Raw genomic sequence first — 22,464 nt, forward strand, 5'->3', positions numbered from 1 at the left:
GCGCCTCTAATTGAGACGTGCTGTCAAAGTGACAAACACATTTGCATACACTCGATTTATTTTCCTCGGAAAGGTCTGCGGGCTGCTGTTGGTTGAACATTCTTAATCAGCTCGCTGTAAGTGAGCCGGCAGCGAGCTGTCCTGTGCTGGGGGCTTCTCTTCATTACATGACAGATTAGCTAAAGGGGGATGGGCTGGGGAGCCAGCAGCAACCTTTAATTTTAACTCATTATCTCTCACCCTATAGTGAGTGGCTTTCCAGCCTTTCCAAACACAGTTGTGTGTCTGCAGTTGTGAGGCTACAAAAAATATCGGTAAAATATGTTGAAATGCCTTTGGAGGCACAGCACCTCAGCTGATGGTGCACCAAAATTTAGTGGTAATTATCTGGGTGAGATCCCCCAGCGTGTGGCTCATCCTGGCGAGTGGTGATCGGGCATCCTTGGAGAGCCTTCTTTATCATGGAATTGTTTTAATGGTGCTCTCTGTAATACTCAGGCATTGTGGGGAAGCTCTCCTTGATGGTGAAAAGAAGGATTTTAGCCAGATAGCCTGGGGCAGTGCCATAAAGATTTAAACAAAGTGTTCTTAGTAAGACACCAGGAGACCAAGTGGGAGGGTGGGACCACAGCTTTTCTTTGGTGTGCCTTTATGTGCTTTTCGGTTTCCCCAGGGTGTTCCTTTCCTGTTGACTCTTGGATCAACCAAACACAGGGCTGTCACCACAGACTCCAGGGCAATCCAACTGTACTCAACAAGTAGCAGGAACTGTACAGACCACTCAAGGTTTAATGCGGGGGGAGAACGGGGAACAATTTTCAAGGCAAGGACAAGATTCAAATGAATAGTTTGTAGTACTGAATAGTGCTCTCTATTTTGGGGAAAAGTGAGGTTAATTGTTATGGAAGACCCAAAGCTACAGAAAACATCCCTTGTGGTGCTGGGTCGATGGTTGGACTTCATGGTCTTGAAGGTCTTTTCCAACCTTAATTCCATAAATGTCTTATTACTTGCTTTCTTCTAGTTTTTGTCGTAAAAACTGGCCAAGATGTACTTAGAGCATCAGAGCACATGGTGCATATTCAGCTGCCAGGGCTGTCCTTGGGATCCTTCCCAGTGTGCCAGGCAGGGCAGGCACTGGGAGTGACCACTGACAGGGCAGAGGGACACTCTAACACGGGTGATGTTTCCTCGTTTCCACACCTCGCTCCAGCCCTTTAGGTAGAGTGCACACGTCTGCCTGTGTTGTCTTTGAGCTGTTTGGAGAATAAACACGACACAGAGGCTGTGACTGTTCTGAACACGTGCCCTGTCAAACAAGCAGCTGTTGGGGCTCCTCTGGCAGGACCCACAGGATGTGCCCAGTCTTCCCACCAGTCTGTGAGAGGGTGTGTGAGTACATGGGGGGAGCCCCAGGGCTTTAAAAACAAACCTACACTTAGGAACGTTCTCCCTCTGGAGCCTTTCCACAGTCAGGAGCACGACTGATCTAGTAAAATTAAACCAGCAAATGATAGGCTGCCAGAAACATCACTTGTTGGGAAAGGGAATCATTTCATTAGAAGCAAGTGATCCTGCCAGTTCTGTGCAGTTCTCTAATTGTGTCTGTTATAATTGGAATGTCTTTTGTCAGCCTAACTGTGTTTATGTTTCTGTGGCTTGTTTTTATTTACCAGCAAATAGGATATTTTATTCCATTTTTACAGCAAAAGGTAAAGCTTAACAACATACAAAAGACTCTTGAAGTATGTCTTTGGTGAAGAGATTCAGTCGTGTTCCACTCTTGATGCAAACTACAGAGTCAGTGCTCTGGGGGTAATGTAGATAACTATGAAACAAAAGGAAAGTACTCTCATGTACTAAAGCAGCTTTAGTCTAACTGTGGAAAGGTTTCTCCAGCTTCTCTTCCCACCTGATCCTGACTGCTGTTAAACTTTTGCAGACCATAACATGGAAACTGCCATCTTCTTGGCTGTTTTGGTCCCATTTGCTGTAAATGAACGTGTTCATTTTTCCTGTTCACGATCTGCACTTGGACACACAGAGCAAACAGCTCTGCTTTGCAGGGCAGGGCTCTTCTTCCAGGAGATTAAATGGCATTAAGAGGTCAGGGGAAGATGGGAGAACAGCAGCCAGCTACATTCCAGGAATGCAGCACTGGATGGCTGAGGCCAGAGGCAGCAGAGGAGGGATTATCTCCGGGGTAAAAGGGATGAAGCAGGGAAGGGAGGAAGGCTCCCTTGCCAGACCCTGTGACTCCCTTCACACCCAGGTGCATCAGAACAATAGCAGATTCCCCTGGATCACAGCAGGCATTGTATGCCACTGAGGTAGAAACCAAAGGGGAAAGGGGAAAACAAGTTCATTTGCTAATATTCATGCAACTGTGTGCTCTGGCTGCAGAGCAGCCTCCTCTCCTGGCCACTCAGGGCTGCTCGGGCAATAGTGGGGCCTTCCTTAGGAACAGGAGCCTCCCTTCCCCTCTGCCCACAGATGAGCAGTGTGGGCTCCCTGTTCCTTTCTGTGCAGCCACGTGGAGTTTCCTCCCTTTCTCCATTTGGTTCTTTATGGATTTAGCAGAAGTATAAGCCTAGTTCTTTAAAATTTTTTTGTCTACAGAAAGCATATCTTCTACCCTTGTTTCTTCCCACTCCTTTCTTTGACTGTTCCTTTCAGGAGGGAATTCAGTTGCTGAGTAAGAGTCACCTTGCAAGAAAGGCACATGGTGTGGTCCAGAAGCACTGGTCCACCTAATGTCTGCTTGAGGCCACTCAGATGTCCCATCAGGTTCCTGGGGGACAGTGTTCTTAGGCAGGGGAGTGAAAACAATGTCAGTGGACGAGACAATAATGCATTGGATTGAACTCTGCTTTGGGCAGAAATGGCAATCCTGGGGTGGGAGGGACGAACTGAAAGGCCTGCACTCCTCATGTGTGTGAATGTGTGTGAATGTGTGCCCAGGGGCTCCTGCCTCTCCTGCTCCCTCTGCCCAGGGCTTTCTAAGGAGCACCCCAGCACTGTGTTCCCCTCAGCTGCTGCAGCTGTGCCTGGCCCCAGGGCTGTGCAGGAATTCAGCTGTGCAGATGTGTTCATCCACAGAAAAGCACATTCTAGACTATGGCTTTTCCAACTGTCTCGGTACTTCAGGCACTGCTTAAACAGGGATGTTCAGAATAAATGTACTGCCCTGGGTACACTGTGTCAGCTGCTGGAACACTGGATGTGTGCAGGGAACACTCTGCTGGAGTGACCTCCCAGGGCTCTGTGACAAGGGATAGCAGCTGTAACATGTCTGCAGCTTCCTTGTTAGTCCTGTTATGCTGAGGAACCCGTAAATATCTTGTAGAGAATATCTTGGTCCATCACTGCTGGCATGTGGAAGAAGAGTTGTGCTTTATAAATAATACATGCATATAAAATAAATACATCAGTACATGCAAGGCTAACCAAATCACCTAGATTGACAACTGAGGAGAGCTCGGAGTGTCTTATGGGTGACTTGCTTTTCTACCAATGTAGATCAGCATCCAGAAGCTTCTTATGTATTACTTATGAAGCTGATACATGCAGTTAGGCCAGAACTGTCTGAACTGACCTCTGGGCCACTGGATTAAGCCCGAAGATTAAAGGGAGAGAGTATGAGAAACATGATGGTTGTACCTGCTGCCCCTGCTGTGGCTGCGGGCTGGGCCAGGCTGTTGGCCCTGCCCAGAGCTGGGCTGGTGGCACAGTCACAGAGCTGGCAGTGCCATGTGCAGGCAGGGCAGCCAGGTCCCCTGGGGGTGAGGACAGTGTCCCCCAGCCAGGCAGCCCCGGGGAGCGAGGAAGCTGAGCCAGGCAGAGAGTCATCCTGTTCAGAGAACTGATAAATGAGAGACCATCTCTTCTTTTGTTGGTTTTTATTCTGTGCAAGTATTCTGCTTGCTAGAGAGGAATAGCTGTTAGGAGATAATAAGGAATATGTCCATTTTCCAACATTTTAAATCGTGTGGGTTGCATGATCTCTTTCATTTGAATTCCAGCATCAGGCCCACGGAAAGCCAGTGTAAAGCTGACAAAATGACCAGTTAAAAAAGAAAACACGCACAAACAACGTGGCTTTTTTCTTTATATTTCATATTGCGTTGCTGGATTTTCCAGTATTTTAAATGAAAAATATATGTAGTTAGTTCCATGTTGACAATGTCCTTGAGGATTTGACAGTGAGATTTTCCAGCAGTTGCTCTTCGTTAGAATCCTGGTGGTGTTTAATAAGGCAGCCAAACTGCTGGCACCTCGGGCTCGTGTTTGTTCTCCAGGGCTCGGGGCTGCTGCAGTAAGCACATCGACCAGGGCTGATCATTACAAGGGCGTACGCCACCAGGAATAAAAATGTCACACGTTCTCCCATCTCACAGCGGTACAAAATGTCAGTCCTGTCAAACAGACATTGCAGGTAGCTCTGAGCAGTCGGTACAAATTGGGAAGCCGAATATTCCCCCAGCTTTCTGATATTCTTCATCTGAAGCAGAAGAAAAACAGTTGTTAACCTATTAGCTGTGATTTTAAACTCTGCTGAGGTAGTAGATGGATAGGCTTTAACACAGGGATAAATATATTCCGTGGGTCTGGGATTTTTTGCAATGTCTCTCCGTCCATGTATGTTGAGAAACAGACAGAGTGAAAACAAGCCACAGCAAAATGAGCCTCATTTTGGTAGAAGTCATTTGAGATTCTCTCTCACACTCTTCTGTGTTTTATCTCTGTGAACAGTTCTATAAAAACCCTCCTTGCTGGTTTGCTGTAATCCAGGCAGGGCCTGGTTCGATGGGTTAAGGGAGTTTGCCTTCCTGGCCCTTCCATCGTGCATAATGTCACATTCAGGATTTTATTCTCTTTCTGGACAAGTGAAGGTTGTGCTGCTTTCAGGGTAAGGCCACTGTGAGATGGAGAGTCCATAGGATGTGTACTTTCTGGTCTAGCACCACAACATACCAGTGTGTTCCCTGAGTTATCCCTCTAGGATTGAGGCGTGGATATTGTCAGTGCAGGACTGCTGCCTACTGCAGGGTTCAGGAAAAAATCTGGTGCAAAGGATGAAGGGCAAAGAGGTGTGAGAATATTAAAGGAATAACATGAAATTATAGCCAGTCCCCAGTGGTTGCCCGAGGGGACGAGGAGAGCAGTGAAAGGGCTGCAGTGTTCTGTGTCAGAGAATGGGACTCACAGGCTGTTCTGGGTGTAGGAGTGTCTTTGTTTTTTCTGTGACACCTTCTCAAACACAGAACTGGGGGGTGTGTTTAAAGCAGTGAATCCCTTGCCCAAACAGCAGTGACTGTGGAGCAGGTTGCCAGAGGAAGGCCCAGCAAAGAGCAGGGATGTGACAGGAGGTGCCAGTGGATCAGAGCCCTGGCCTGCCATGGCCTGGGTAGCACCTGTCTGCAGCAGGACTGGGTCAGCTGCACACAACAATGGAACAACGTGTGTGAGGCTTCTTTGAACCAGAGTGACTCTGAACTAAGCGTGTCGTGTTCTGCAGGCATCTGTTTGCTGTGGGGAGGGATCCCTCCTGCACATAGCTCTGTGCAGTGGCTCTCAGACTGGTCTGCAGCACCTGGGCTCTGTGCCAGGGAAAGAAGAGGCTGTTGACAGGCATCTCCTTTGGAAAATGTCAGGAGTCCTCAAACTGCAAAGTGTCAAATGATATCAGTTTAATGGTTAAGGGGGTATTTTACATTTTTTAGAAGAGCTGAGTGCACTCCCACCAATACAGGTGGGAGGAGGTCAAGGCTGATTTTCAGCTGCACAGCAGACAGAGAGGGGGGAGAGGAGAACTCAGTGGTCACAGTCTGAGGTTTTGTTGGTATCACCTTTGGTGGGGTTTGCTGCTTGTTTGTGTAGGGCAGGAACTTTCCTGTCACTGGGGCTGGGAAGAGATCAGAAGTCTTGACAGGTCTTTAAACCACAGACACCATTACAAGTTAACCAATCCTACATAATATTCCTCCCATCTACATCACAGAACAGCACATGCTGCTTTGGGCATAGCCTGTTCCAGTCTCCTCAGTACACAGAGAAAAATATATCCATGGAATTCTCAAAATTCTTCCCTTCTTTCCCTGTAATTGCAGACAAAAGAAATAAGATACCATTCAGCTCTACAGCCCAGGAGTTTATGATTTAAGCCATGTGTTTTTAGAATAGCATCAGTTATCAACAATAATAATCCACAGAAGTGCACCTGTGGTTTTAGGATTTTGGCTTTAGGCATTGCTACATTTTTGCCAGACTCGTTCTACCTTCCCAATCTACAAATGTGCCTTGAAGAATGAGGCATCCCTTAAAACATGGAGATTATTTTTATCACAGGACCCAGCAGATTTCTGTTGAAGTATTTCAGAGTGTAAATTAAAAATATATGCTGTAAAGCAGACACTGTTCCTGTCATCCCAGTTTGTGAGCTGTACATATGGGAGTATGTAAAAAGCAGAGTGTGCTGTGCAGGGATCTGGATGGATAATAAAACAGCTGCCTCGTAGATTCCATCTGCTTTCTGTACTGAATCTTTTTAGGTACCAGACATTTTTCAGTGTTGTTATTTTCTCCCTTTTTTTGTTTTTAATTGAGTGTTCAGTTGAGGTCCAGCACATTGTCCCAAAGCACTGCAGATCTCTTGCAGCCTGATGTGTGTGAGCCTGGGCACATTCAGGACAGGGCATCTCTCTCCCATGTCTGATTGGCTTGAAAACATACCAGCAGCTTTCAAACCAGTCCTGCACTTCAGAAGGAAGTGGGATATTCATGTAGAAAAGCTTTGTTTTGGAAATCATTGGAAACACCCCTCACTGCTAATTGAGAAACGCTTCTGTCTACACGTACTGACAAACCAGTTTTCATCTGGTTGTGTTTTCTTTATGCATTTCTCTCTGGTTGCACTTGTTGCTGCACATGAACCAGCACCTCTAATGTACTCACAAAGGCTCTGTTTTGAATACCACTTTAAAAAAAAAAATCTCAAAAGACATCCACAATTAGTTTGAGATAATGCTCTGCTCACGAGCTGTTACCTCACAGACCAAAAATGATCTTTTTGTAATGTTTTCTTTAGTATAAAAAACCTAAATAGCTGTGCTGTGAAAGTTCCCTGGGCATATAATAGCTACTTTATGAGATGTGGGATCTGTAATTTTTAAGTAGTATTTTGATAGTGTAAAAAGGAATATAAGATTTTTCTTCTTCCAGCATCTCATAACTTAAGTCACTTGTCTGATAATTAGTAAACCAGTGCCAGATCTGCAGCCATAGAATTGGCTTTCTGCAAATTTTCTGTCCTGTTGCTTTAGAAGTATTTCGAACAAGACAATTAAGCAAATATCCAGAGGAAAAGGTATGCTGGTAAACAGCTACTGGTGAGGAAGTGCTAATTTAGACATTTCTCCCCTTCACAGAAAACAAGAGCACACACATTTAGGACGGTACCTAGAGCAGCAATTTAACAGCTTTTAGCACTGTAGCCCTGTGCTGGTTCCTGCCCAGCCTCCTCACAGCCCAGGTAATTAAGTTGATGTTCCAACACAGCTTCACCTGCTGACCTTTCAGAAACAATGTGTTTTGCTGCATTAACAAATTAACTTCAAATCAGTGGCTCTTCCAGTAAATATGGTGTGCACAGAGCTGGAACACGCTTGCCTGTCCCGTTGTGGTGGCAGACAGTGAGAGCAACGCTGGAAATGAAGCCCTGTTACCGAGGGTGTGGTGCCCACTGCCCCCTGCCTGCTCTGCCCTGTGCTGCCCAGCACTGATCCAAGCCATCCTATTGCCCTGGGAATGTGCAGTTTGGCTCACTCTTCTGTTCAGATCTCTTCAGGGCTCAGAAGTGCAATACATCCGAGGCCTCAAAACAAACTGTGTTCCTGGTAGCACTTCAGTGGGTAAGATAAATCTGAGTGTGAGTTGGATTTGCCTGTGTTGTTACAAGCACTGGGGTCACAGTTCTGGGAGTTAACACGATGCCTGTTTAGAAGTCCAAGAGATGCAAAAGTTTCTACACCTTTAATCTTTTCCCAGAGCAGCATTTGTATGTGTCTTTATTGTGGAAACACATAGAATTATTTTTTGATCAGAGATGAAAGCTTAATCATGTGTGATATCTGAATCTCAGCTGGAAAAAATAATGCAGTGACAGGATAAAGATATGAAAGTATTGTCACCTGCAAAGGAGTAGTTTGTTGTAATATGAATGCATTGGGTATTTGTAGTGTATTTATTTTCACTTACACAGAGCTAAAGGGATACTTGCACAAGTAGTTTTGAGTTCCAGGCCGTGTCATCTGGGCAGTGCATTCCGACCTCGAGCCAGGACAGGAGCTGAGCACGTGCTCACCTCCAAGTGTATGGAAAGTTTAACTGGAAAGTTTTTCCCATGCTCTTAAATGTCTGGTTTGAGGCCTTTCCCATAACCCTTCACAAGCACTAAAACCACTCTTGATGTTTTAGTGAAAGCATTTTTGAGTATCCTGCTCTCCCTTGGCATAAATGTAGTCTAGAACATTTGAGCCTCAAGGGCCACGAATCCCCCTTGAGCATCTTTGTTGTCTCAGTAAATTTTGGCTGACTGGTCTGGAGTGCTGCTCCTGCTGCCTTTGGTGTGACAGCAGCTGTGTCCAGCCCACGTCAGCAGCAGTGGGGACCTGTCCTGTCGTGGCAGGTCTCAAGTCATGGGATTTGCCACTGTTTTGGAAAAATCAAATAGGGAAAAGGGCCTTTGGTGAGGTGAGTATGAAGGGGAAGGCCGTGCTGTCAGCTGCTGTGCCGCCCGTGCCCGGAGGTGGGAGCGTTCCCTGCAGGTGACTTTAATGCAGTTTCCACTTTGCCGCCGCAGCACAGACTCCGCCCGCCCCGGCCGCCGCCCCCCCGGATCCAGCGCTCGGCCCGGCCCGTGAGTAGCTGGGGTTTGTGTCCCTGCACAGCTTAACCCTGCCTGAGCTGCCTCCTCCAGCACTACTAAACCTGGCCCTGGGACTGTCCAGCTGCACAAGCCGTGTGTGAGCTGTGCTCCTGACTCTCTCTCAGCCCGGCACCCGGGGGCTCTGCTTCTCTCTGGAGTCCTGCAGCTCTGCAGGTAACGGGGCTGCTCTGCCAGGCTCCTCTGACCTCTGCGGGATTGCTTACCCAGAAAGCCCTGCTGGGCTGGCAGAAGTTTTTAGCCAGTGAGCTTTTGAAGACTTGCACTGAACTCAAATACGAAAGGAAGCAGAAGTCTGAAGAGAAAATATTTATTCTCTGCAAGTTATGCTTTAAATTACTTTGAGATGCTTAATTCTTCTCCATGGGACAGCTGTGTGAGTAGAGTTGAAGAAAGCAGGTGGATGTTTGGGCAGTAGGACACTGGTACCACACTGTGGAGGACATACACTGAGTCATTCCAGTGTAAAACAGGCATGGCAGGTTGGTCAGGGGAAGGGACTCTGCCATGGAAGGACTGCACAGAAATTACTGGCAGTGCAGTACCTGTCCTGTAGTAGGCAGGGATACCTTATTTCAGCAGTTTTTGCCCCAAAATGCTCCCTGTAGGACAGTTGTTGTCTATGAACTCTGCCAGATGGCTTTAAAACTGGAGATTCTGCTGGATCTGCACCAAATTTTTATTTTTTGTAGTAGGGCAGGCAACAGGTATCAGTTTAGGAGGGGTGTTGGTTTTTGCAACAGCTTTGGAAGATATTTATGTCTATTCAGGACTTCAGCTTCATGAATATAATTCCCCCAAATCATCTTACTTCTTGCTTCCTTACACATACACACATGTTCATAAGAAAGAGAGAGATGCAAGTTTTCAAATCCAGTCTTGCTAAAACTTGTTAAAATATGTTTTGGATGAGCAGGTAACTGGTTAACAAGTGCACTTGGGTGTGTGTTTTAACTTTTGATCTCTGGTGCATGTTCCTGTGTTACATTTCAATAGCATGTGTTTCTTCTCCTCCTTCTTAACTCTGGGTGTCCAGCTTAACAGAGTCACTTCTATGGATTTTTGCTCTGAAGATTTCTGTTTTCTGTGTTTAAAAAGGAGCACTGACTATGTTTATGTGTGTTCTGTTAAATGGGATTGCTGTGGGAGACCCCCCCAGGTTGTTCCACCGGGGTCAGACGTTCCCTGTTCCGTGGGGTTCCTGTGGTGCTTCAGTGCCCTCGTGTTCCGTGGCTGGCAGGTGTATGAGGGCATGTTGTGATTCCTCTGCACCAGAGCTGCTGAACAGTGGTGTTCAGATGGAGTCATTTATGACACGGGTTTATTACATTTATACATTTATTACATGCTAAGACTGTTTAATCTCCCAACTGTAGTGCATTAATAGTCCTCCCTGTGATGTGTTTGGTTCAACTGTCTTTGCTCCCAATGTGATTGATAAAAGGTTGGAAATGTAATAATGAAAGCTCCTGTTGCATTCATCTGGCTGTGTCAATAAGTGGAACAGAAAGGCTTCATTCATCAAGAGGAAATTCAAGATAAATGTAAATGATTATAATCACTCCCAAAAATATGCTTGTACCAAATATACATAAATTTGTTGTTGTTCAGAACTGTTATTTGGCTTTTAATAGTTGAAACACATTTGTGTGTGTGTAAATAATACTTTGTGCAGCTGCTTTTCCCCTCTCTCAGTCTTGGCAGCTATTCCAGAGGTGGGTACCAGCAAGTCAGTGATCCTGGCCTTGTGCACAAGCACTGAGGGAGGACACCAGGTCCCTCTGCTCTTCCAGCTAGGGCCACATAAGAGCAGAATTCCTGGGAAATTCTTACTGCTGCAGGGAGGACTCCATGGGCACTGGTGCTTGCAATATGAGTCACTGCTAATAATAAAGGCAAAAACACACACCAAAGAAAGGCTAAGGAGGCAGAACAGAGATGTTCTTTGCATTCTGCTGGTTTGGAAATGAGCTGTGGTGGTATTATGAAAGAGAGAGGGTTGTTGCTTATAATTAATGGAGATCTGTTTGGTCTAACAGTGGCTGTTTGGAAACTTTATTCAATTAGAAAAAGTTAAAATATAATAATTATGCCTAATGTTGATGGGGACAGTAATAAGCACATTCAGCCTTCTGCCCTGGGAGTTTACCTTTGTTCTTTTGGCAGTGTGCTCACGTAATTGGATTTCTTTGATACTTTTGCATTTGATAAGCATTTAACCTTGCCTGTTTTTCTATGTGAGGCTCAAAATCCAGCAAGGAATGACTTGATTCCCGGCTTTTCCTGCAGTTCCCCCTGAACAATGCCCTAAATCCCCCTTGGCACGTCACCCCGCTCTGCCCTGGGCCGGTGGCCCCCGGGGCCACCCCAAACTGTGCTCTGTGCCCCTGCTCCCAGCACACCCCCTGAGGTGAAAGTGTCCCCAGCCCGGTGACACCCAGCTTTGCACATCAGCTCCCAGCTCCCGTTTAATTAAACAGCTGCTTTCTCCCTCTCCTTCCCCCTTCCTCCGCGGTGCTCCCCTCTCCCCGGCCCTCCTGCCTCTCTCCCCCCTCTCCTCTCGTCTCTGCCTGTTTTATCAGCCCTAATGAAGCAGTATTCTTCATCGATCCTGCTGATTGCCAGCCCATTCCTTTTGTTTGTTGGCACCGAGCCATTCTGCCGCGCTCTGACAGCTCAGCTCCTCTAATTAGCTCTGTTGTTCTTTTTCCCATGTTTCACCACGTTGCAAGTTCAGTTGAAGTTGCCACAAACTTAATCCTTCCATTGCTGCCATAAATTCACATTCTTAAGCCGTCTTTATTGTAGAGAGGAGCAGCCTTGTGTGGGGACTGATCTCCAAGACCTTAACATCTGACCTTTTCATAAGCCCTTTTTCCTAAGAAATAGTGGCAATACAGCTTGGATTTCTCTATCATATCTGCTGTGCACCATTTCCTTTGAAATGAAAATTCAATGCAATAATGCTGCTACTACCTTCTGCATGCTGGTGTGCAGGGCAGGAGCACTGCACAAGATTTGATAGCTTTTTCCTGGCTGGAGAATTTGAGGTTTATGTGCCTGGGAAGAAAAATACAAAAAAAATATTAAAAAAAAAATTAAAAAAAAAAATTAAAAAAATTCCTCCCCCAACAAATAATAATTAAAATGATCCGTGTTTGGGATTTGTGTCTGGTGTTGGATCAGCTGAAGTGTTTGATCAGAGGTCTCTGTGTGTGTAACAGGTTCGCCCCCCAAGGCCTCATGTTGTCAAGAGACCCAAGAGCAACATCGCAGTAGAGGGACGCAGGACGTCGGTTCCCAGCCCAGAACAGTAAGTGCTTTGCTGCCCTGGCACTCACTGAAGGAGGCATTGAAAAATACTGCAGATCAAAGTTATTGTTTAACTTAACAAAAAATGGGATTTTTTAAATTTTTTGGAACATTGTAGAGGAAGTGTGAAAAGGCAAGAAACCCAAGTTTGCTTATGAGAAAATTCTGGTTTGCCAGGTCGCACACAGTGGCATCAGCGTGGTCAGTGAGATTCTCAGGTGTTGGTTTGTTAATCTCTGAGTTGGTTTGTTTTGCACTTTTCTTTGAAGGACATGGTCAGGCACAGCCCTGCAGACCCAGGCTGTACCTGGGAGGTTCAGACCTGCCTGTTCCAGGGTGATGGCACAGAGGGCTGTGTCTGCTGGCAGAGGGCAGCACCAGAAGGACTGTGAGGAGCTCTGTGCTGAGGGCTGGGAGGGCTTCACTGGCTGCCACAGTACCAGCAAATTCATCACCCCTTTAGCTGTGACAGTAAAGGGGTGACATTCCAAACCAGCTGTGCTGCTGCAGCCAAGTGCTCCTGGATAGAACGTGTTGGTCTCCAACACCTGTCTGGTGTGTCCAAGTAGTGTGTGCTGTTACCTTGGAGAGGCTTTTTCAGCTGGTTTCACAGATGTTACATATACCAGGACTTTTTACAGAGCACCCAGTACTGTGTGGGTGCCTGAGGAGTTAGCAATGGGCCATCAAGGGAGACCCTGAGCAGAGACTGGGTGTACTGGACTTGCCAGCACGGCCCAGGGGACAGAGCTGTGTGTGACAGACACAGGGGAGGCTGCTCCGTGTGCACTTGGGAGCTGCAGTTGTTGGTTCTCTGGGGTGTGGCTGCTCAGCTGTTCACGAGCTGAAGGTCCCAGCACCAAGTTCTGCTGGGCACAGCCTGGCATTAGCTGCAGTTCTTAAGGGGGTTCCACCCCTCAGCTGGGAATCTGGGGAGCTTAAGGACTGTGCCTTTTGGTTGGGTGTCCCTCACCCCCCAGAGTGAAGAGCAGGGGCAGCTTTTCCCGGCCTCTCCAGGTGGGGAGATGCCCTGGCTCTTACCTGAGAGCCGTTTTCCAGCAGTTATTTGCCGTTTTCCAGCAGTTATTTGCCGTTTTCCAGCAGTTATTTGCCGTTTTCCAGTGGAATTTGGTTGCCCTCTGGTGGAGCAGATGCAGAGCCTGCAAGGGGCCCGTGCTGGCCCTGCTCTGAGGTGACAGGGATTTTTAAACTGAAAGCATTTCCTTACTATTTGATCTGCATGGAGGTGGAGGATAACTGAATCAGTGTCACATTTCTGTGTGTTCATCTGGAGGGTTCTGCACTTTGGGTTCCAAAGCTGCTGCCATTCCAGGGGGCTCACTGCTAACGTGCACCTTCAGTTCCTGCCACCATCAGACCACAAATTAACAGAAACATGAATTTTAACCATGCTATTTATACACCACAATATATATTTTCACTTGTGTTACCTGGTAGCATTGGAGGTGAGGAAATTTATATCTTTAGTTACCTGAGTTAATTTTTTTAGTATGTATAAAAGGAAAGCATTGTTTTGGGGGTGTCTGTGCTCATTTTCTAATCAATTAAAGCACAGTGGGGCAGGAGCAGTGACTGCAAAGAACACCCAAGATTGTGTCTCATGTCTGTTGTTAAACCAGTGTGTTTAGAAGAGTCAGAATTGTCAGTGATTTTTTCTTCTATTTCAATAGAAAGTTTATTTCTTTAGAATTGTATCAATAACTCAAGGTTTGTGATGTTTGACTCTTAAAAATTTGTCCTTAATCTAAAATTTATAATTTTTAAAAAGCTTTTCTAGCTCTAAGGTAACAGGAAGAGTTTGCAGATGAGAGCTCAGGAAATGCTGCATTACCAGCCAGGGCAGCCCTGACACTGGGCTGTGCCTCCTGAAACACAAATGAGCTGGTCACAGAAATAAGGTGTCGCATTTTCAGCAGACAGGCAGATTTCTGAGAGCTCCCTTTTACACCACAGCGAGATTTCCTATTAGCTGTGGAATAGGCTCTCCAGAGTGCTCTGGGATGTCTCCCAGCTGGCTCCCAGGGCCTGTGGAGCGGGAGGAAATGGAACGGGGCAATCAGAGGGTCGGGCTCCCAATTACCGGGTGTCAGAGGCCCTGGGGTGCTGTGACAGGTCATTATGGCCCTGCCCCAGCCCTGGGCACTGGCACAGGAGCTGCTGCATTCCCTGTGTCCAGGAGAACGGGCTGCAGGGCTGTGCTGGGTGTCACCAGCATTTGGGATGGAGTCAGTGGTGCTGTGCTGGATGGTGCAGGCTCGTGAGGCACATTAAATTCCAGGTGTAACCAGGCTCTCAGGGCTCCCCCACACGGCATCTGGGGATGGGAAGGTTTTCCATGGCCTCACTGCAAGCAAGGAGCTCTGATAGTGTTCAGGATCTGCAGGAAGGGATTCCAGGGGTAGGTCTGAGCTGTGTTCAGGTGGAAGAGTTCCCAGGTAATCCCCTCAGTCCCAAGTCTCCTATTTCATACCAGCAGGAAAAAACCCATGCATCCAAATCCCTCATTCTCTGCATTTCACTAAGAGGCACAGATTCCTTAATTCCCTAGAGCTGCTGTATGGCTGTTCTTTGCAAAACTATACCAATAAAAATTATTCTCCCTTAGATTTGGGGAGCCCTTTTTAGGAGGATAATGTCAAGTCCATAGACCCCTTTGTACCATAATGCCTGTCCTCAGGAAAGAGCAACACTGTAATCAAATACACAAATTTAATTTTCCCATAACTGAAACATCCTTTAAAATTATCGCAGAATTCTCCTTATTAATTCCCATATCCTGCACTCCCGTTTTCTGTACGTATTTTTTTTCTATCTCAAGTACATTTAGGTGTCAATTAAATTTGAAATATCTACATTTGTCAGCATTTCATTTTTGGCCAGCGTGATGTGCCGCTGATTTGTCCATGCATCCTGACACCTGAAAAAAGCTGCCGAGATGCAGATCTCCCTCATTAAGCAGAGCCCGCCGTGGCGCGGTGCCGGCGCCGCTCTGACACGGTATTTACGGAGCGGGCGCTGTCAGCGCTGTCACCGCCGCAGGGACACCGGGCTGTGCGGGGCGGGGACCCTGCGCTGGGCACGGGCACGGCCCTTCCCCTTATCCCTCACCCTTCTCCCTTTCCCTCCCCCTTTCCCTTCCACTTCACCTTTCCCTCTTCCCCTTTCCTTCTTCCCCTTCCCTCTCCCTTTTCCTGTATATATACATATATATATATATGTGGAAATTCAGTGTCACTCTGGATTTCTGGACATCACATTAGGTTTTCTGGACTCATGTTAAATGGTAGCTTACTCTCCTAAGACACAAAGACGTGTATCTGAGTTCAAAACACGAGTATTTATTAGGTGTCTTTGCTTTCTGCTTTATTTTAGGTAGAGCCTTTTATTAATGTAAATTGATTTTTTTTTTAATCATAGTCACTTTCTAAAAAGAAAAAAAAAATTTAAAAAATGTTCAAACCAATGGTTCCCACTGCAGTGGCCTCCCCTCCCTTCCCCTGGATACCTGTTACAGCAGGAGAGGGGAAAGCACAGCAATGCCCCAGCTTTCATGGAGTAAGGCAGCCTGATTTAACACCATCAGCTGCAGCCACTGCCACCTGTTAGAGACCTTGTATTAATTAGCTCTGTCCTGATTGTGAATAAACATTCATTAGCAGTGGCAGTCCAACTTCTCCTTTTCTGAGCTAATCTTTAAGAAATGATTTTCAGTTTACCAGAGAGGAAAGAAACGTATACTGGATGTTTCATATCCATCCTTGGGCAGTTTTGATTTTATTCTAGAGTGAAGCAGTTTTAGTATGAAAAACAGGTACAGGTAGGAACTGATACCTGGAGTCAGCTCCTGTGGGTGCCAGGCTAATGCCAGTGTAAGTGTCTGTGGAGCAGCAGGGAGATGTGATGGGTGTTTGCTTGCAGCCAGAGCTCCGAGCTGTGTGTCTGAAGAACAAAGAGGTGCCCAACCCCAGGGAATGTGGTGGGAGATGGGTTTGTGTGGCACCCCTGCACCGTGCTGTGACTGCAGCTCACAGGGCCCTTCCCGACCCCGTGGCACCCTGGCCTGTGTAGCAGAGCTGTGGTTTGTGCCCCTGTGAGTCCTGGGCAGTGCAGGCAGCCAGTTCAGGGGGGTTTGGAGCCTCAGGGGGGTTTGGAGCCTCCAGCTCTCGGGTTCTCTCCTCAGGAGCTGCAAGCACTTCATAACTGCCTTCTCTCTTCCTGTCCCCAGCCTGGTAAAGCCCATGCGACACTATACTGTCTTCCTCTCGGAGGACTCCTCTGATGATGAGTTTCAGCAGGAAGAGGATCCTGTCTCTGGCTTCTCTGAAAACTTTTTCTTCTCTGCTCCTTTCGAATGGTCTATCCTTTACTCTTTGGTTGTGCTCGTGCCGGCTGCCAACAGTGGGTTTTGCATTGCTCAGGGTGCCTGCTCCTGTACTGGCATTTTGGGAATGCTCCTGTGGTCTCTTTACAGTGCTTGGTGAATGTCCAGCATCTCTCCTGCTTGTTTGTTTTGGTGTTGAGCAGCATGCAAAAGCATCCTCCTGCATGAACCACTGCAGCAGCCCACAGCCTACAGGAGCTCTGTGGGATGTCCCCCTGCCATTTGTCCTTTGTTCCAATGTGCTGCTCGTGCTCCTGTCCAGGCCTTCTGCCACTCTTCTTTGTGCAGTGCTACTGTGATCTTGGCTTGTCCTGTGAGCCTTGTTCCAGTGGTTTTGGGTTGTCCTGTGGGCCTTGTTCCAGTGGGTTTGGGTTGTCCTGTGAGCCCTGGTTCAGGGCAGTAACCAGCCTTCTCCAGTGTCACCTGTTTGATCCCAGCCTCTGGTCTGTCAGGTCCCACATCCCTGGGGACTCCCCGTGCATGTGTCCTCCCAGGGCGGTGGGTACAGTCTGACAATTACACAGGGAGCAGGAGGTTTGTTGGGTTTGTTTGTATCCACCTTTTGAACTGGAACTTGTGGTACATTTAAACAAATGCAGTCACTGGCTTGACCAGAACCTGCAGAAGAGGTTCCAGGGCACTGTGAGCCACTGCCTCAGAAATCCATGTGGTGCCAGATCCAGGCAGTTCAGGAGCTGGGAGGTGGATCCTGGTCCCACTGGAGCAGCTGGAGCCTGCTGGCCACAGCTGCTTGGACCAGGCTGGAGAGGGAGGCTCCAGTGTGACAGGGGGTCTGCAGGTCCTGACATCCAGTGTGTGCTGCAGAGGGCAGGGTCAGGCTGACAGGAAGGGACAGGACTGCTGGTGGGTGGGATGGGGAGGTTCAGTAGTAAAGGGTCACAAAAATGTTCCCCTATCATGTTTGGGGTGGAGGAGGCCAGTCCTGTTTGCAGAACGTTGCTCGGGGGGTTTGCAGTGTGACTCAGTGCAGAGCACACAGGAGGGGAGACTGAAGGCACGACCAGGGTTTGAGATCCCCCTTCCCAAGGCCATGTCCCATCAGTGTCTGCCTTGTACCTGCAGTGTCACACTCCTGGGGTTGGCTGTGCCTGCTGTGTGTGCTGGGAGTGAGTGAGCTGGGCTCTTTGGGAATTTGCATGATATAGATGCATTATGATAAAATATGGAAAGAGGAGGAGGGTTCTTCCATAGGATCTGTTTTTGCAGGTCTCACAAATATTTTCTTTTAATTGAAAGCTTGTTTAAATGCCACAGTACAACCAGCTGCCAGTCAAGTGCCAATCCCCACAGCCATGTGTGGCACTTGCTGTTATTAATTGGATGCACATCGTGCTGCTGTTCTCTGTACACACCAAAATGCAAATGTGCTGGTTCATTTTTTTTGCTGAGGTTTGTGCAAGAGAAGCATCCTGCTAACTCAGCCTGGGCTAGGAATGTAAAGGAGGTGTCTCCATAATGGATTGTGCTGTTTCTTGATAAGATGACACCAGTGAAATCATTGGAACTCTGCACAGTGTTCCCAATTATTGCAGGAAAACACTGAATTATGTTGTGTGCTGAGTTGGCTCAGAGCAGGAGGCTGGAAGTGCCTGCAAACACAGGCCATGCCCGGCCTGAGGGGAGCATGGAGAGCTGGCAGCCCGTTATCCCTGCCCCCAGAGCTCCCTGCCCAGCCTGGCTGTACCTGCATGAGCACAGCTTCCCTCTGAGCACTTCCACCGGGCCTTGCCTGCCTGAGCACCCCGGGTGCCAGGGCCACTCTGCATGTCCCCCTGCCCGCGGGCACTGCCCACATCCTGCCCTGTGTGGGCTCTTGGGGCTGGATCGGGCACCAGGAACTTTCTGTAACTCACCCAGCTCCTTAGGAATAGTGTTTATCACAAACACATTTCAGAGATGGCCCTTTCCACCGTGGTGTCTGTCCCTGCCAGGCCCCAGCCGTACCGCGCCCTCAAGGAGTCGGACAGCGCGGATGGGGAGGAGCCGGAGCGGGGCAGCCCCGAGAGACCCCGGGAGCTGCTGCCCCCCAGCCCCCTGCTCGCCAGCACGGCCACCGACATCAACCTCCTGCAGGACATCTTCCCAAACCTGGAGGTGGAGTCCCAGCCTCAGCCTCTGAGCCAAGCCAAGAGCCTGGAAGACCTGCGGGTGCCCGCGGAGGAGGCGGAGCAGCGCTGCACCTTCGACTACCAGGTCTGGGGGCTGGGGCTGCACAGCTCGGGCTGTGTAGGGGGAACCTCTTTGTGTTGTTGGGTAGATCCCAGTAGTAGTAGTAATAATAATAATAATAATAGTAATAATAATAATATGTGTTCTGGGCAGTCAAAGTTACATCTCTGATGCTTTCTTGCAGAGAATGGACTTGGGTGTGTCCGAGAGGAGCAGGATTGTGCCAACCATGAAGCTGTCCCACCCCTACAACAAGCTGTGGAGTATGGGCCATGATGATATGGCCATTCCCACCAAGTATTCCCAGAGCTCACCAGAAAGGTCCCTGAGTGCCCTGGGAAACGTGCCCCCAGTCACCAGGAGACCCCGGAGCAGGGACAGTGGTCTGGCTCCCGCAGAGAAGGATGAATCCAATCCTGCCATTCAAGGGAACATCACCATTCCGAGGCCACAGGGAAGAAAGACTCCGGAACTGGGGATAGTGCCACCACCACCAGCACCCCGGGCATCCAAGCACCAGACTGCAACAGGGTCAGGGGAGACCCTCCCCACTCCCAACCGGGTCTCTGATCTTATCCCAGAGCCCTTTGGAGCGGGACACGTGTCCTTAGAGCCTGAAATCCAGCAGTCTGGGAATTACTGCCCTCACCCATCTCAGCTGCTGTCCAGTGCTGGCAGCGCTGCCGAGATGCTCCAGCCTGTCAAGGTGCAGGCAGAAGGTGCAGGTAAGGACAGTGACTTCCTGCTGGACCTGCTGGACCCGCTGCGAACGGCGGGCTGGGAGGGCCGGGCCCCACGAGGGCCCCCCAGCCTGCACAGCCCGGCCCCCACGGCTGCCTTTGGCCTGGGGGGAAGTGACTTTGTGCCTCCTCCAGCTGCACCATTTGTCCAGCCCCTGGGCTACCCTTCCCCAGCCCCACCACCTTTTCTACAGGCATCCCCTAATCCCTTCACCCAGACACTGCCAGGAGCCCTTCCAGTGTCCCTGGTCAGAGCCCCGAGGGGCTCCTTCACCCCCTCCTTAGGTCACGCCTACAGCTCCAGCTTCATAACACCCGGTGGCTTCTACCCACCACAGAGACCTCAACCCAACCTGTCAACTCTGTCCATGCCAAACCTGTTCAGCCAGGCTCCAGCTGTGCCAGCAGCTGGTTCCCTGCTCCTGCAGAGCCCTTCTGCAGCCAGTTCCCTGCAGGCAGCGTGTCCCAGCGGGCCCCCCAAGCCCCCAACGTTACAGGTGGGCCAGGCCAGCACCAAGGTAGATCCCAAACAGGCTCTGGCTCTCCTGGCCAATGAACCCCCTCTGCTCCCTGCCAGGCCAGCCAAGGGCTTGGAGGCAGTGTTACTGTCCTCAAAGTCTGAGGAGACAAAAGATCCATTTGAAGATCTGTTAAAAAAGACCAAGCAGGATGTGTCACCCACGCCAGGTAAGGTGGAACAGCTCAGAAAGCGATGGGAAACCTTTGAGTGACACTCGATGGCCTTGGTGTCCCTTTGGGAGTGACAGAGGGGTTTTGGTTTTTTTGAGCCAGCATAAACCAAGCATTTCTTTTACAGAAGGCTGAGCCAGGACAGCTGCAGGACCATCACTGAGCTGCAACTCACACACGAGGGGGTTTGCCCAGAGTCCCCCGTTGTCCCCGTCCCTGCCACGGCTCCCTCCCTCCCCACCACAAACCCCGGGATTCCTGCACTGACCAAAGCGTGAAGGGAAGGGGGCTGGGTTGGGTTTTCCACACACAGCTTTTCAGGCAGTTCTACTGATGCAGGAGTTACTCCTTCCCTGTGTTTTGAGTCCTTAGCACATGGCACACACTTTGCTGGGGCTCATTCCTGCCTCTGGGAATGGCCCTCAGTTTTTCTGGCACTACACATAGAAAGACAATATTATTTTGTTTCCACAGGCAAAGTGCAGCAAACAAACCTGGGCTTGTGAGCTGCACTAAATTAATCCATCAGGCTCTGCTTTGTCCTGTCTTGGAACCCAGAAACTCTTTAGGTGGTGCTGTGGGATGGGGCTTTGACTCCGGGCCTTGCAGGGGCACAGTTGTCCCAAGGCCCTGCTGCTCAAAACCACAGCACAGAGCAGCTGCTCGGGGTTTGGTCCTGCCTCTCTGTTGGGAAACTGGAAACACCAGCAATTGTTTTTTGGTTTTTGTTTTTTTTTTTTTAGTTTGTTTTTGTTTAATACATCAGAAAATAGAGGCCATAAAGAGTATCCTAGTTCTTATATATGTGTATCTTAATATTATCTGTCAATAATATAAATGGCAGTATAGGAATGGAATGTAACAATATCTTACTTGATTATTACAAAGACAGGGCAGAATGGGGGGTCCCAGAGTTCCCAGCTCCCCAGGTGCAGTGGGAGGCAGTGCTGGGGGTGTCCCAGGGTGGGATCCAGGGGGGCAGCAGGACACCCCCAGCTCTGCCCTGCAGGGCTGGGACCCCTCAGCCCCCCGGGCTGGACCTGCCGTGTGCTGCTCCCGGGACATGGAAAGGGAAAGGGAAGGACAGGGCACGTCCCACGGGGTGTTGGGAGCCCCCTCTGCACCAGTGGAGTTCTGGGAGACCCCCAGCACCCCGCAGGGCTGTCTCTGCTCCTCCTGCCTCACTGCAGAGGTGCTGTCCTGGGCTGGGTCTGGGACACTGGGGTGGAAACCTGTCACTCGCAGAGGGAATCGTCACCACGGAGCCTTGGCCAAAGGAAATCACCTTGGACACGTGGGGAAATCCTTGTAAAGCTTTACCTGATTTCCAGTGTATCTATTTTATTCATGTAATCTTGGAAGTTTTCTTACTCTGGGGAATGGGAATGGCTGTCTGTGCATTCGGGTCTGGGCAATACAAAAGAAAAATATTCTCAACAGCTGAAATGGCACCGGCTTGGGAGAGACCACAGAATTCCAGGGATATTCTGTTTCTGTACAGTGCTGTTCCTCTGACAGGCCATTCCCTCGGATTTGTATTTTCTTTTTGTGTTGGAAGACAGATGGGTTTAGTATTGCATAGTAAAATATTTAAAGTCTAAGATAACAGTTCCATTTTATTTTATACAGTTCAGACTATGAATGTTCTATAATTCAGTGTGGAATTTCAGAGCTCCTTTGCTGTGAGCTGGATGATCAAACTTTCTGGCTCCTGGTGGATGTGAATGGGCACTGGACAGTCAGTCCTGCCTTCACAGGCTCTGTGCTAGAACTGTTAATGTCACACAGGGATCAGACACTGAGGAAGCCCAGTACAGATGTTTGAAACCACGCAGTTCCACTGCAGTTCATGTCCATCTCTGGTTACTTTGTCCATATTATGGATCATTTTATACCACTGAGTTTTGGACAAGCACTTGGATCATTTTCTAAGTCAGTTTTGAGGCACTGAAGAGAATTAACATTGCACTGAAATGGCATTTATCACCCCTCACTTTATTTTGCACCTCTGAGATCCTCTGAGGACAAGGAGTTTGGGACTTTCCTCATTTCTGGAATAGGGTTTCCAAGCAGGAGACTTTTGGGCTTCTTGTAATAAAGAAATCAAACTCTCCCTAGGGCAGTACTGAGGGGGTTTTGTCTTATTTAAACTCAGGAATTCCTAACAGGATTCATTCCTAATAGTG

General features: G+C 48.6%; 1 protein-coding gene across 3 annotated transcripts in view; it reads left to right on the forward strand.

The window, feature by feature from the left end:
- DENND1A (DENN domain containing 1A) overlaps window positions 1-21,881 on the forward strand; it is a 150,732-nt gene extending 128,851 nt beyond the window's left edge. The window contains exons 20-24 of one of the 3 annotated variants that reach the window (XM_025895265.2): window positions 12,169-12,257; window positions 16,503-16,631; window positions 18,611-18,872; window positions 19,033-19,573; window positions 20,166-21,881. In XM_025895265.2, coding sequence (XP_025751050.1) covers window positions 12,169-12,257; window positions 16,503-16,631; window positions 18,611-18,872; window positions 19,033-19,573; window positions 20,166-20,242 — 1,098 coding nt within the window. In that variant the 3' untranslated portion in view covers window positions 20,243-21,881. Of the gene's footprint in view, window positions 1-12,168; window positions 12,258-16,502; window positions 16,632-18,610; window positions 18,873-19,032 lie in introns of all 3 variants that reach the window. The other 2 variants (XM_025895264.2, XM_018074333.3) reach the window with 2 other exon arrangements.
- The last annotated feature ends 583 nt before the right edge of the window (window positions 21,882-22,464 follow it).

The sequence above is a fragment of the Manacus vitellinus genome, unplaced genomic scaffold (assembly GCF_001715985.3).
Source record: "Manacus vitellinus isolate BGI_N305 unplaced genomic scaffold, ASM171598v3 scaffold_27_pilon, whole genome shotgun sequence".
Lineage (NCBI taxonomy): Eukaryota > Metazoa > Chordata > Aves > Passeriformes > Pipridae > Manacus > Manacus vitellinus.